The sequence below is a fragment of the Dicentrarchus labrax genome, unplaced genomic scaffold (genome assembly GCF_905237075.1).
Source record: "Dicentrarchus labrax unplaced genomic scaffold, dlabrax2021, whole genome shotgun sequence".
Taxonomy (NCBI): Eukaryota; Metazoa; Chordata; class Actinopteri; family Moronidae; genus Dicentrarchus; species Dicentrarchus labrax.
Window position 1 is genome coordinate 10102431 of NW_026136721.1, and position 14110 is coordinate 10116540.

Consider the following 14110-nt stretch of genomic DNA (forward strand, 5'->3'; position numbering starts at 1 on the left):
ACGTGCCTACAAATGACACCAGCACTCATCAAGAAAACCCCTTTGCATCTGTATTATTGATGTGCAGTTCATCGCTGCTCCTCAGTTGTTGTATATAAATAAACAGTGTGGTACAACACTGAGAACTCGAAGCTTTGCTCCATTATAAATAATGTAGACCTTTGAAAAATGCACCCAAAGCAGTTGTGAGTGATGACACTGTGCTTTAATTAGTTGTGTGGATAATCTGACATCTCTTATGACACTGACATACAGTTAATAAAATATCCCACTTCCTCATTATAACACAGCTGAAAAAGAGACAAATTTACACCAAAACATTAACAACATGACAGAAAACTCCAACAGGTGCTTTGCTCAGGCCTACCCACAGAAATGGCTGTCTTCCCAAATATGTTTTACTCATATCAACTCCTGCCTGTGCTTGCTCTTTTCTAAGTAACATGATTATTGCTGGCCTCCATGGGCCCCCCTAGTGGCTGAAAACTTTCCCCTTTTTCCCCCTTCTGAGTGGCCCTGGATGTGCTACATTAAAGAGCCCCTCCAGACATATGTTATGACAAAAAAAACTCTCAAAAAGTAATCTACTCCTTCTACCTCATTAGAAATTTCAGTTCATTGCCAAAGTTTTGCTGCTGGACACAAGATGTCTCCTACTTCACTGTAAAGTCCATTCTCAGTGGATGTGCACTGGTGGCTTCAAGTTCCTACATCACTCTGTACAGGTTGCATACTGGACTAGAATTGATTTCCAAACTAGTTATAATGTCACAAATGCCCCTTAAAATCAGATTTTCAATGAGCACAGAGAAACACAGAAGCTCAAACATCCAACTGTCGGAACATGAAGAGAAACCGATTTGTGAGAAGAGGGGGACTTTAATTTTCTCCTAATTTAAAAATTATTTGAAAATAATGAAACAACAGGTGTAACATTTTTGCCATGTTCTGTTCACTTGCAAATCAAAAAACCTGAAGTGTTGATGGAATGTCCTCCACTTTTTTCCCTCTCTGTAAACTAGGTACTTCAACCTCAGTCAAAATTTAATCTCCTTGTGGGAGAAATAACCCAGCACAAAGGAGGGCTGTGGCAAAGAAAGTTGTATTTTACAAGGACGCTTTGGTCACTTGCTGTAATTGAGAGGGGATGTGCGGAGAGCTCACTCTCCCTATCACTCTCTTCCACTCCAGACCCTTCTGCTTTACAGGGTTTCATCTTCACAACGTTATTGAGTCCTAAAACACACCTGCTCCCACAGTGCCACAGCCTCGCTCTGCCACTAAACGCTAAGTGCTTCGGCTTGTCTTTAAGACCGCAAGCTCTGTGGGAACTGTTGCTCCATTATAGCACTGTATAAAATTTTAGAAGGCTTAATGTTTATTTCTGCCTGGATGGTGCTGTAGTACACCTCAAAATGGGACTGATTTAAGAGTGTGTGTGTTTTTGAGCGACCAATAGTCAACACAAACGGTGACATTTTCACAAGCGGAGAAAAAGTGACCTTTCTGAGGAAAATTACAATCTGTTGTTAGTGTTACAAGCCTGCCTCACACATACACTAAGGCTGAGACATTATGCTACTGCTTTAAATTCTGTGTAAATCTTTTTTTATGAAAAAAGTCCATCTTCGCAATGAAATAAAATATTAAACAAGAAACCATAGGGAGTTTATCTGTACAAATAAAAGAAAATGGTCTGTCAGCATTCAGACTTAAGGCCTCAGTATGCTTCATATGAAGGGCTTGTTGGATTCAAGTTCAAATGTACATCCCACAACGTCTTTGTGCCGTCACTGGGCCTACTATTAAGCTAGCTGTTAATGGTCAGGAACCATAAACGTGTGTTAAACTAGTGTCTTCTTGTTATGTGTGGGTGTGGAGGATTAAGAGCAGTGACTCCAAATCTTGAGATAATTTGATGAAGTCTGAAGGACTGAGTAACCTGATTACTTTTTCTGTTACGTAATTAGTAATGTCATTACTGTTTCAATAAGTAATATCTGTAATTGATGTTTTTAAAGCAACTTGTCCAACATTTCTGAAGACTGATGGTAAGACAATATTATACCTCATAGGACCTAGTTTGTTTGAAGCATAATAAGGCCTTTAACATCATCAAACCTGTCTTTGGAGTAGATGCTGTTTAAATGTACATGACAAATCTATGAGCATGACTTGCTGTCACTCCTCTTCCCTCATACAGCACAGGAAACACATTTCCCCCACATTATCTTTCACACAGGCCTTCTGAAAAACATTCAATCTGTCTGATGCTAAATACTTAACCCACTTCCTCTTTTGGACACAGTTTGGCCGCAAACTTGCAGAGGCGAAGGCCTAATGGGGAAAATGTTGTTTCTGGAGCGAATCCAACAAGGCCAACACAAGCGGCTTGATGAACAGTGCTGTCGTAGCAAAAGCGTTAATGTGCAGGCTTTGGAGAATTATGATGAGGTTAGCTTAGCGCCTAGTGGAACGCATAATGCCACCGGTATTTGTTTATGTCACTTTGGGTTTTAATGAGAGGGGAATAAGTTAGTGAATGACTCTCTGGTGTATCTGGACATCAATAAAACAATGTTCCAGTCTGGGAAGTTAGGAGCAATTGATTATAGATTTGAAGGTTAAAGAGTCATCTTTAAGTCCTGTGACTCACCTACTTACATGGACATGTGGCGGGAAATAATTACCCTAGAATAATACATTGACAATGTTTGTGTGTTTGTACATGAACTAAAACTACTGCTCATGAGACTGGAGGACTGTCTGTGTGTACATGTATGAATGGGTACACTCCTCTTCTCCATCCCTCCGCTGCTGTCCCCAGTGGGAATACATGCATAGCAGCACACGGCTCCACAGCGCAGGCGTCCCATTGGGCAACTCCCTCCTGACTCCCCCTTCATCTCCCTCTCTGTGGGATGGTTGAAATGGAGACGTCAGTGCAGCAGAGCAGAGACAGAGCTCAGGCTCCAGTTACCTGGCAGCACATCTTCATTCTCAGCAGTCAGAAGCAAAGCAGTGAAGTGTGTGCAGAAGGAAAGTAAAGCTTACTTTGTGGAACTTGGACAGAGCAAGTTAATGGGTTTAACAATTAAAACTGCAGTTGCTTTGAACTGTAAGACGAGGATGAACAGGAATTCTGATCAAAGAAAAGCAAGGTAGTTTTTTTTTTAATGTAGCACAGTAGTGAATATAGAAAAAACTACGATTTATGGTAAACCATATGTAACATATGGTTCTGCCCTAACTATAACCCCTCTTGTTTTGTTTGTGCCCACCCCCCTTTCCCTACATCATCTCGGTCTCTGCTGTTGCAGATGCTGGATAAATAAGCAAGCAGTTTGCTGCCAGTGTGTGAAATTGTTCTTATCTATCTCTGCCATTACAGATTGGGTTCTATTATAAAGCTTTGCATTATTCAGCGAGCCAGAGAGACTGATCATTATGGATTTCAGCCCTTTTCCACACCAGCCCCTGGAGTCCAGCTCGGCCTGCCAGCTGATGCATGCCCAGATCTGACCTTGTGCTCCAAACACAGTGAACATTGGAGTGGAAAGGGGAACGGGTCAGTTCGAGACTGTGTATGTATTCACCACCAAACATGAAAGCAGAACATACCAAGTCCCACCAGCAGTTTGCTTTCAGAAAGACAGAATGGGTTTTTAAAAACAAAGTCAACCTTAAAAATATGCCTGCAAGAGTGCCAGTTTCCAAAGTTCCTGGCCACAAATTAGATTAGTTACACTCTGGAAAGCTCAGTAAAAGCTGACTGACATCTAATGCATTTTTTCTCAGCGTTACAGCAGGCTAAGTGGCAGGCACATGGTGAGAATGAGAGAAAACATGGCTGAACATATGGTGCTGCAGCACTTTTTTTATGTGTGGGAAAGGAGATGAATATTGAATAGATATATGTGGCAAGCTGCTCATCCCTTACTGTAACCTGACGGTATCAGAGGTGGGCTGTCTCCTGGTGGGAGGCAGTGCGCAGCTTGATCATCAACATTAAGTTGTGCACATCAAAAGCACTGAAAGCTACTCCATTTCCTCCCATTTGGTAAACGAGCGCTGTATTGCTGCTGGTCTGCTGAAGATAATGAGTGAAGCATTACTTGTTGATCTGCCGTTCAGACTATGAGCGCTAATGACAAGTATTGCTTGGTCTGCATGTGCTGAGATAAGGAAGATTTGTTACATGCTTGTCTTGGGCCCCCGCAATTAGACTCTGCCATTAACCATTCGTTATATCCGCTGTTTCTCGCCTTCAGCTTGGCACCTTGCTGATTACAATGTGCTGGATCGATAATTAAACAAATTAAGGTGGACTGCTGGGTCAATTTCCATCCCATCTTAGCCAGCGGCTGCCGTGGCGTCATGCACAAGTCTAAAACCCCTGTTGAAATGCAACAGAAGAAAATTAAAGACCTGCTACAAATGTTTGGGCTGCACATTCATTGTGCTTGATGGCACAGTTTTACAGCAGAGCTCTGCCACAGTGATGCGACAGGGAGGGAGAAGTCATTTTTCTCAGAGCAGGCGGTAACTCTTCTGTTGGCAGCAAACCTGTGACTTTCACATTAAGGCTCCATTCTGGGACAAGCAGTGCAGTGGTTGATGACTGTGAATATAGCCCACTGGCAGAGGTGGGAAGGGACCATGTACTGGACTTTCAATTGTGTGAGAGAGACTGAACCGTGTAGTTCACAGCACTTCAGAAGGGAAATTTGGCATTTTTTCTTATGCTGCTTTTTACTTCTATCAGGGTTGAAGTAACAAGAAGACACCTAAAAAATGAACTAAAGGTTAGCTTACATTCTATTTGAGTAGTTTAATACTACCTATTAATACTACCTATTGCAAAAAAGAACAACTAGGTCTTTTGAAAGGAAAGTTTATATGTAGTGTTATATGATTGTGTGAAGGATATGAATACTTTTTCCATCCATAAAGGAGCAGTGTGTAGGATTTCGGCATCAAGTGGTATAGTTGCAGATTGTAGTTCCCTCGGTTCATCCTCCCCTTCCAAGCTCAAAGCATCCGAAGCACGGGGAAAACACAAAAGGCCCTATCAAGAGCCAGAGCCAAAAACTTGCTCCTTCTGTAGATAGAAACAACTCATTCCAAGATAACAAAAACATAACATTTTCTATTTTCATTTGATTATACACTGATAAAAACATACCTATACATTTCATATTCCAATTTTGCCAATAGATCCTCCTAAATGTTAGACACTGGACCTTTAATAAGTAGTTGGTCAACGTAATAAAGACCACTTCCATGATTTACACACACACACACACACACACACACACACACACATATATATATATATTAGGAAATATCTCACCTGTACTAATTTAATCTGAAAAACTGGAATTGGTTGAAAGGGAAATATCCCACACATTTCCTCGCAAAAATGCACATATAATGTAGTTTAAAGTAGTGGGTTACATCAATTTCTTCTCGTGACCTCTTGTCACAGGTGAGTGATGAAACAAGAGTGCTGTTTTAATTAGCATGTGGCCTAAGTTTAACAGTTTTTAGAGGCAATAGAAGCAAGAGGCAAAGCTTGAACTAAAAAAATCCCTCTGAAGTTCATATTTAGTTCAGTTTAGGTCAAGCTGTTTCCTTCCTACGTCACTGCCAACACTGGTGATTTGTTATACCAACATGATCTATCTCAGAGTGTTGCAGCTCTCCCCTCTCTTACTTATTAATGCCAGAGCCGCAGGGGTAGTTACGTAACAGTCTGTTTAATTATTTGGAAAAGATTTCACTTTCCTTTGAGCGCCTCCGTCTTGTTGTGGTGGGGTTTAACACGACTGCTATCCACAGATACGATGAGCCCAGAGCATCTCTCTATCAGTACAGCCTCCCCTTCCCTCTGCCTCTCCCCCTGCTGCTCCCAGGTATGGAACACAGCGAGTGTACAGTACAGACAACCGTAGCACTAAATACCAACAAGTACACTCTTACTGTATAAGCAAACACTGTAAACCACTTTATTCCGGCACGAGGATGCACACACACAGAGAGAGAGAGAGAGAGAGAGAGAGAGAGAGAGAGAGAGAGAGAGGTGGCGGTGGGGACTCCGACCGTGGGACAGGCTCCTCTGGAAGATGGGGAGCGGTTTTCATTTAAGGTGGACCGATAATTACACATAACGCTTCTGCCACGCGTTATGAGATTCACAGAAACCCAAAGTCCAAGTGAGCATTTCATTGCCTATGAATTAAACGTTTCACTGGTAGAGGGAAATGTGTAATTTGCCATTTATAAATGAATATAGTCCTGCTTTAGGTACAATCTCGAGGTAGGCCCTGCTTTATATTAGGCTATAGGCTAATATAATTCTCTATTTTCCTGCATTGCGCCACTTTGCAACTTCTTCTTCTGCACTATATTTATCTGACAGTTATTTTGGAGTCATTTCTCATAAAACTGTGATGATATATTATTATGCATTGTTCCGTTTTTTAAATTTCAGTATAAAAAGCAAAATCATTTGTGTAGTTCAACCTGATTTCAACACAAATCAACAATTCTTTCAGGATAGTATCGAAATAGCGCCGCAACCTGCTTTACATTTCTTGTTTTAAGATACAAGTTTGTTTAAAATAAAAAAAAGCAGCAAAAGAAGACTTTTAGGACTTAACTATACAGTAATGTGTATAAGACTAAAGTTTTGGCAGATTAAAAATCCCAACAGTTTACAGTTAAAAGCTCCACCATGACCAGCTTCAACCGAAAAGTATCAGTGGTAAAAATCCTACAATAGATAGAGCACTATGGAAAGGGCATAATGAGGCTTTTACTTGTATCGCAGTACTTTACATTGAAAGGACCTCAGATAAAGGCATGTAAAGGATAGAAAGAAGTCCTATTAAGATATTATCTTATCTTTTTCCCGCTCCCAATGCAGACCTAATCTAATATTCCACAGTTTCCCTTTACTACATCGTGTATTCTCTCTGCTGCTGTAGGAGCGGACTGTGTGGGTGCTTTACGAACAGTGAGGACGACCTTAAATAAGGGGCTGGACTCTGTAGGTACAGCAGAACCCGCCGCCTCCCCTCAGTGATGCAGTGAATGTGCGCTGCGTTATGTCCGCTATATAAAGTGCACACAGCCAGCAGAGCTCACAGCTTCAGTGGACAGCTCCGTGGTGCTGAAACTTCACTGACACACACTCACACACACACACTAGAGCCGCGATACATGACGGGAACCATGGACGGATCCTCTTGGAAACTTTTTCTACTTTCTTGCCTGGTTGTTGCGGAGAGCTCCGCGCAAGACTTCGGACAGACCCAGTTTATTTGCACGTCGGTGCCCAAGGATATGGACCTGTGCACGGCCACAATGCAGAACAGCGGGCCGGCGGAGGACCTGAAGACCACGGTCATGCAGCTGCGGGAGACCGTGCTGCAGCAAAAGGAGACCATAATGAACCAAAAGGAGACAATTAGGGAACTAACGTCCAAGTTGAGCCGCTGCGAGAGCCAGAGCCTCCCGGCGGCGGGACCCGGCGGGAGACGGCCGGGGTCGAAGAACACGATGGGGGATGTATCCCGGGGCACCACGGACACCCTGGCGCAGCTGGGACAGACTTTACAGACGCTGAAACAGAGACTGGAGAATCTAGAGGTAGGCAAGCAGAGGAGAGCAGCGCTGACCGGGTCAAAAGTTAATTAAATTAGCCTCCCTGGTTGTTAATTAGAGTGAGGGTTAAACCTCTAATACACTGCTGCAGTATTGTTCTGGATTTGTGCAGTCTCTGCCTGGAGCCCATGTGTTTTAGTTCACCTTTTTCTTGACAGAAAAGCATCATGTAAAGTAACGCAAGTGCAGGGTAGCTGCCTTTTTGAATAATGTGTCGCAGAGCACACACACAGACAGTGAGGAACAGGGTTAGGACAAGACTTTAAGCTTCACACAGAGTAGAGGGGGCGTGTTTCAGCGAGTTTAACACCAGAGAAAGTATTCACTGTAGTCCTTTAACCCAGTGTCTGTCTCCCTCTGTCCGATGCAGCAATACAGCCGAGGGAACAACACCGTGCAGGCGAACAGCCTGAAAGATCTGCTGCAAAACAAGATAGACGATATGGAGAAGCAGGTTCTGTCCCGGGTCAACACGTTAGAGGAGACCAAACCGGTCTCCAGGAATGAGACCGAGCAGCGGAACAGAGTGGAGTCCACGCTCACCTCTCTGCACCATCGGATCACAGACCTGGAGAAAGGTGCGTTTTGGATTTCAGAGCGCGCACACAATAGGACTTTGACGGTATTGAATGTGGCTCTGCGGGAGTTCTAAACAAGATTAGGTGTAATTTAATTGGTTTTTCAAGCTCAAGCGCGCTTCAGTCTTTAGAAAAAAACACCTTCAGTAATACAGCACTCATGTGGAACCGTTAACAATGCCGCAACCATCACATTGCGCACAGATAGTGAAAGGGAGGAGAGGAGAGCTGCATTGCTTTGCATATCTCAAGACCTGTTAGCACTTTTGCTTCGCTGAGTTTATGTTTTCCACAGCCAACACCTGACGGTCTAACTTGCTTATGAGCCTGTATGCAAAGGGGAATGATTTGGCAGAGGTCAGACGAAGCGCAGAAACTTTGCAGGGTGCGCCTCGCACTGGCGCGTTTTGGAGGCTTGTTCAGCTTTTCTTCACGTGCAAATGCGCGTGCGTACCTGGTATGTGAGAAAGGGAGGAGACAGAGCCCTCCTACACACTGACACACTGTAAAAACAGAGCTTCATATTTAATAAGAGATAGCGGCAATTTTAATGTTGTGAAAAAAACTATTAAATCTTCAGACAAGCTTTGTTTTTCTCCACTAAAAGAGACTCTAAACACATAAATCCCATAATATTAAAGAGTTGATGCATATATAAATACATGTGGGTTTACCCTCCACTTAATCCCTAAATACAGAAACAAAATGCTGAAAAATACTCATGTAACTGACATCTGATCTACAGGTAAAGACACCAGGCCGACAGATAAATTTCAGCTCACCTTCCCCCTGAGAACCAACTACATGTACGCCAAAGCCAAGAGGAGCCTCCCTGAGATGTACTCATTCAGCGTGTGTCTGTGGATCAAGTCCAACGCCTCCCCTGGGGTGGGGACACCTTTCTCCTATGCTGTCCCGGGTCAGGCCAACGAGCTGGTGCTGATCGAGTGGGGGAACAACCCCATGGAGATTCTCATCAATGACAAGGTAACGGGAAACTGGTTATCATGGAAAAAGACTTATTTCACATATGTCTCACCTTTGCTGGGTATCATTGTGGCTTTTTACATGTTAATGTGCGGAACAACTAAAAGTGGGTGCAACAGTAGGACAAAGTTATAGTACTTTGTGATTGGATGAGTCAGAGTAACCTGACAACTTTCCTGTGCCAGAGCTGGAAATGGAATAAAAATAGGTGGTAAGGTGAGCAACAGAAGGCCTTTTTATAGAGAAAAAGATATGTGACGGGGAAGTGATTCAGCAGTAGGAATAGAAGGTGTGGAAGCCACGAGATTTCAGGCGGGGAGTGTCTCTGCTACTAAAGTGTGAAAGGGAGATTGTTAACTGGAGAGAAAGACGTGACTAACACAATGCCTCTGCTGCAGGTTGCAAAGCTGCCGTTCCTCATCAATGACGGGAAATGGCATCACCTCTGCATCACGTGGACCACCCGTGACGGGATGTGGGAAGCCTTTCAGGACGGAGTGATGCGGGGCAATGGAGAGAATCTGGCTCCGTACCACCCCATTAAGCCAGAGGGAGTGCTGGTCCTGGGACAAGAGCAGGTGGATATTAATTTTCTAATCAGTGATAGCAACTTATAATAATAAAATAATAATAACCCTGAGACAATTATTCATTTAGATTTTGGACAAAGATTAAACAAAGGGATATTTCTGAAATGAGGTTGTAGAGACATTGGAGAGGTGCCCAATTAAGGCTTTCTAGTCAAATTAGTGTGCAATTTATCATCCTATCATGGGAAAAAATAACAGTGCTTCATCAATTTGGCCTGAATTTTGACAGGGAAACATTATTTGAGATTTTTTTTTACAGAGAAAATCAGTTTGTGGCACTGAGCAAGACCTTTTCACTATGAACAGACCTACAGAGCATTTGGCCAAATAACACTGTTACATAAAATCAATCACACATGCTTACAGACAGTAAACGGTTTCCAGGCTGGAGTTCAGCAAAAAAAACAAAAACAAGAAAAAGCTATTATTAAGCCATTTGCTACAAGGTCACACTTTTGTATTTTTTAACTAAAGCAGCCAACTTGTTTCAGGATTAAGCCATAACTAAGAACAAAAGTCATCTGAAAGGATGCCACATATAACAAAATCTTACCATACACTGTCAAATGCACATTGATTTAAGCATTCTTCACAAGAAAAAGCGTGGCGCCCTGTTATTTCAACTTTTAAATCCTTCTCCGTACTAGATAACCTTGCAAAATAGGCCTGCTAACACTTCCATTCAAGCTTTGACGTGCACTTGCAGAGCTGGTGACTAACTCTTGTCTGCGTTGGTCCACAGGACACGTTGGGAGGAGGCTTTGATGCAACACAAGCTTACGTTGGTGAGCTGGCAAACTTGAATATCTGGAATAGGAAACTTTCTATCGCCGAGATCTACAACTTGGCGACCTGCAACAGCAAAGCGCCTGCAGGCAATGTCTTCTCCTGGACGGAGAGCAACATCGAAATTTTTGGTGGAGCGACCAAATGGACCTTCGAGCCTTGCCGTTCGCTCAACTGAACTGAGTTTCACTGTTCAAGAAAGGCCTCTCTGTATTTCTGAGCTTTTGTCGTTCTTGTCTTCATTTGACCTTTGTTAGAGACTATTTGAGTTATTGGTAAGCTTAGATCTGGGATTTCTATCATTCTTAGGTATTTATGTGCAAAACAACACTTTTCATCTTGAGGAAAAAAAATCGTCTCGGAAACCTCAGTGAGAAAGTATTGGTATCCTGTTTTTTTTTTTCTCTCGGACGTTCAGTTGAAAGCACACCTAAGCTTTTCATTTGGCTTACTTCCGTCTTGGACTGGCAGCTGGCAATCTGCGCCTTATGTTTGGACAATTCACAATCCAAGTGAGGAATTACATAACCACTCCCACCCCCCTTTCCATCCGGAGAGTGGGAGATTACGCTGTCTATCCAATTCTTGTCAGTGTTTGGCGCTGTGAAGTGATGTCTGACGCGGTACAGCTCCCCGCAAACCCCCCCATCCCACACGGTCCCACCAACCCCCTCCCCCCTCCTCCTTCACTCTGGCCCGCCCCTCCGGAACTTGCACTGTGACTGACGAAGAGATCGCCAGGAGAGGAGGGTACGTTGAAGGACACTGCAAAGTCAGACTGTGGTACAAGTCAATTTGTTATCGTCGTTCGCTTCAAGTGTTTCTGTAAGAATGTCGTTAACTTGCCAACATTGCTACAAAGCCTAGGTGCCTTGGGCTGGTACAAATATTCAGCACATTCAGTATGTTATAAGTTGCAATTTCAATGTTTATTGGTTTTCTGTTTTCTTTTCTGAGCTGGGTTGAGTTTCTTGTTCTTCTGGTAAATGTAATTTAATTACAGTTTGTTATCTGACATGATGTGTTTTGGCAGGTGTTTGTACTACTCTGTATTAGGAATGTTACAGTATTTGTATAGTAACAGCATGAATGACAGAGTGCTGTGGAAGCATTGTTGAAATCTGCTTTACTATCTTCTCTGGGTCTGGGTTTTTTACTGTATTGTTATATGCTCCAAGCATGGCAAAACTGAGAGATGAAGAATTTAATTTTTGTAATAAAATTGTGATACTTAATGTCACAGTGCATTCCTGGCTTTGGTTATGTGCATCAGAACGAGGGGAGAAGAGTGTGAGGGAAGGGGAGGGAAGGTGACGCAACCACTCATAAGATATAACATTTTTATCATGGTCAAACATTAAAGAGAGGGAACTAATAACCAGATAAATGAAACGTCCAAAGGCAGTGAAGGTCACAAGGAGGGCGCTTGGGAAAAGAAATGAAACATTGTGGGTGCCTACGTGTTTGTGTGCGGTGACTCTTTTTAAGCTGACTGCAGAAGATAACCCACTCGCTGCTTTGTTGTTGCTGCTGCCGTGAGATGCAGCGACGGCACTAAAGACAGCGAGGCTGTCGGAGGAGAAAAGTGCTTCGTCACATCAGCCTTTCAACAGCCCAGTTCAAGTGCATGCTAAACTAAAACTACAGCACTTTAGGCTCAACTTCCATTATCAATTCGCTCAGAGGACCTGTTGCTGTGGCACCGAGATGTGACTGTTGACAGTCCCTGCATTTAAATTAGACACTTAATCTCTTACTCAAGTGTCGAGTGGTGAGAGCAATACATCAGAATAACACGATTTGTTCTCCCGCTGTTAGACCACCTTGAGATATTTTAGCATGAGGCATTTCAGAGAACTGCTTCACAGTGGGCAGCCGTTATCTGTGTTTTTCAAGTTTTTTCTTCATTACGAAAACCTCTAGGTCCTCGAATGTTTGTCATGCCATGTGGTGCTGAATAATTCCTGCTCGTATACTTCACATCTTGTCTTATTATCCCATTGTGTTTTATCTAAAGACGTTCTCTCCTCAGTGTTCTGCTTTTAAATAAATTCATTGGGCCTTGACTGAAATATTACTGGGGAAAGAAGTTGTAGGTTTAAGTATTAATTTATGAAGTACTACTAACTACTTTTGCCTTAAGCTCGACTTTATGGACTGAGTGTTATACATATTAACGGACAACTTACCTGCCTACGTGACTTAAACCTGAAACTTAACTTTCAACGGCGTTCAGCTCTTACCCCTTAATGAACAATTCAAATCTTTTCAGTCCCTCAAATTCAACTGACTGTCCAGGGTGGTGTACTCCGCCTCTCACACAATTTCAGCTGGGATCACCTCAAGCTCCCTGCAACCCTGCAAAGGATAAGCCGTTAGAGATAATGGATGGATGGACACTTCAACTGTCTCTGGTGCTTGAACTTCAATGGAAATTTCAATTTCTTTCATTTGCTTTTACAGTTCAATAGACATTTCAGCTGTTTTTAATAGCTTAGTCTTTAATTAACAGTTCAATGGTGTTCATCACTTACACTTCAATGGACAGGTCAACTGCTTTCTCTCTTCACTCTTCAATGGGGAGATCGAATACAGTAAATACAACGGCCTACAGAGATTTTTTTTACACATCAGCTGACACTTCAAACACACACTTCAACTTCTTTAACTTAAATGGCAAATCCCATTTATAGTTTTAAGAATTCTGTTCACTGAATTTTCAGCATAAAAGATGACCTTTTATTGTCATCACAGCTTGTGTTATGGAATGAAGTTCCTCTACTCAGTGTGGTTAGCTCATGAATAAATCCACTGAGCCTTGACTGAGACATTATTGGGTAAGACTTGCAGGGATTCAATACATTTTGGTATTTGGCTTGACCTTGAAGTGGATTTTCTTTAGCTGAGAAAGAATCTGCCTCACCTTAATCTCCCTTGATGCACAGCAGCCAGGGTCAAGAGCCTTTTAAAAGAATGACATGGTGTTAATACAAAGAGCAAATTCCTGTAGCTGCATAAACACACACACACACACACACACACACACACACACACACACACATACACACAGGGCAGAAAACGATTTATTCTGTCCCTTCGCCACGTCGGCAGATGGATCCCAAAACACTTGGCTTTATCAGCCAATTACATTTATAGAAAATACCAGGACAGCTGAAAGCCAAAGCCAAAGTGGCTGTCAACCATGCTCAAGATTTATCAGGAAGTTTTGGATAGTGAATAATGGACGCTAAAAAAAGGGAGAATTGGCCTTTTAGAAAACTGTCATTTTTACATTTAACTGTTTTGATCAAAACTGTTTTGTTATCACATAATCAAGGAACCCAGTGAGCACTTTTCAGTTGAAAACCGGTGAAACAGCATACCAAATTGGATCAAATTGACAAGACATTGATTGAATGTTCACATTTACACTACATTTCCCAAGAATTTGCACTAGTTGAATTTGTTTCATCTTCTACAATGTGCTAATAATAACCTATC

The 14110-nt window shown here is 42.5% G+C and overlaps 1 protein-coding gene across 1 annotated transcript; it reads left to right on the forward strand.

The window, feature by feature from the left end:
- Positions 1-7118: 7118 nt before the first annotated feature.
- On the forward strand, positions 7119-11849 carry LOC127355134 (neuronal pentraxin-1-like). The gene is made up of 5 exons (XM_051385638.1): positions 7119-7653; positions 8039-8246; positions 8992-9233; positions 9632-9811; positions 10566-11849. The coding sequence occupies exons 1-5, from the start codon at positions 7225-7227 to the stop codon at positions 10785-10787; spliced, it is 1281 nt and encodes a 426-aa protein (XP_051241598.1). The 5' UTR covers positions 7119-7224; the 3' UTR covers positions 10788-11849.
- The last annotated feature ends 2261 nt before the right edge of the window (positions 11850-14110 follow it).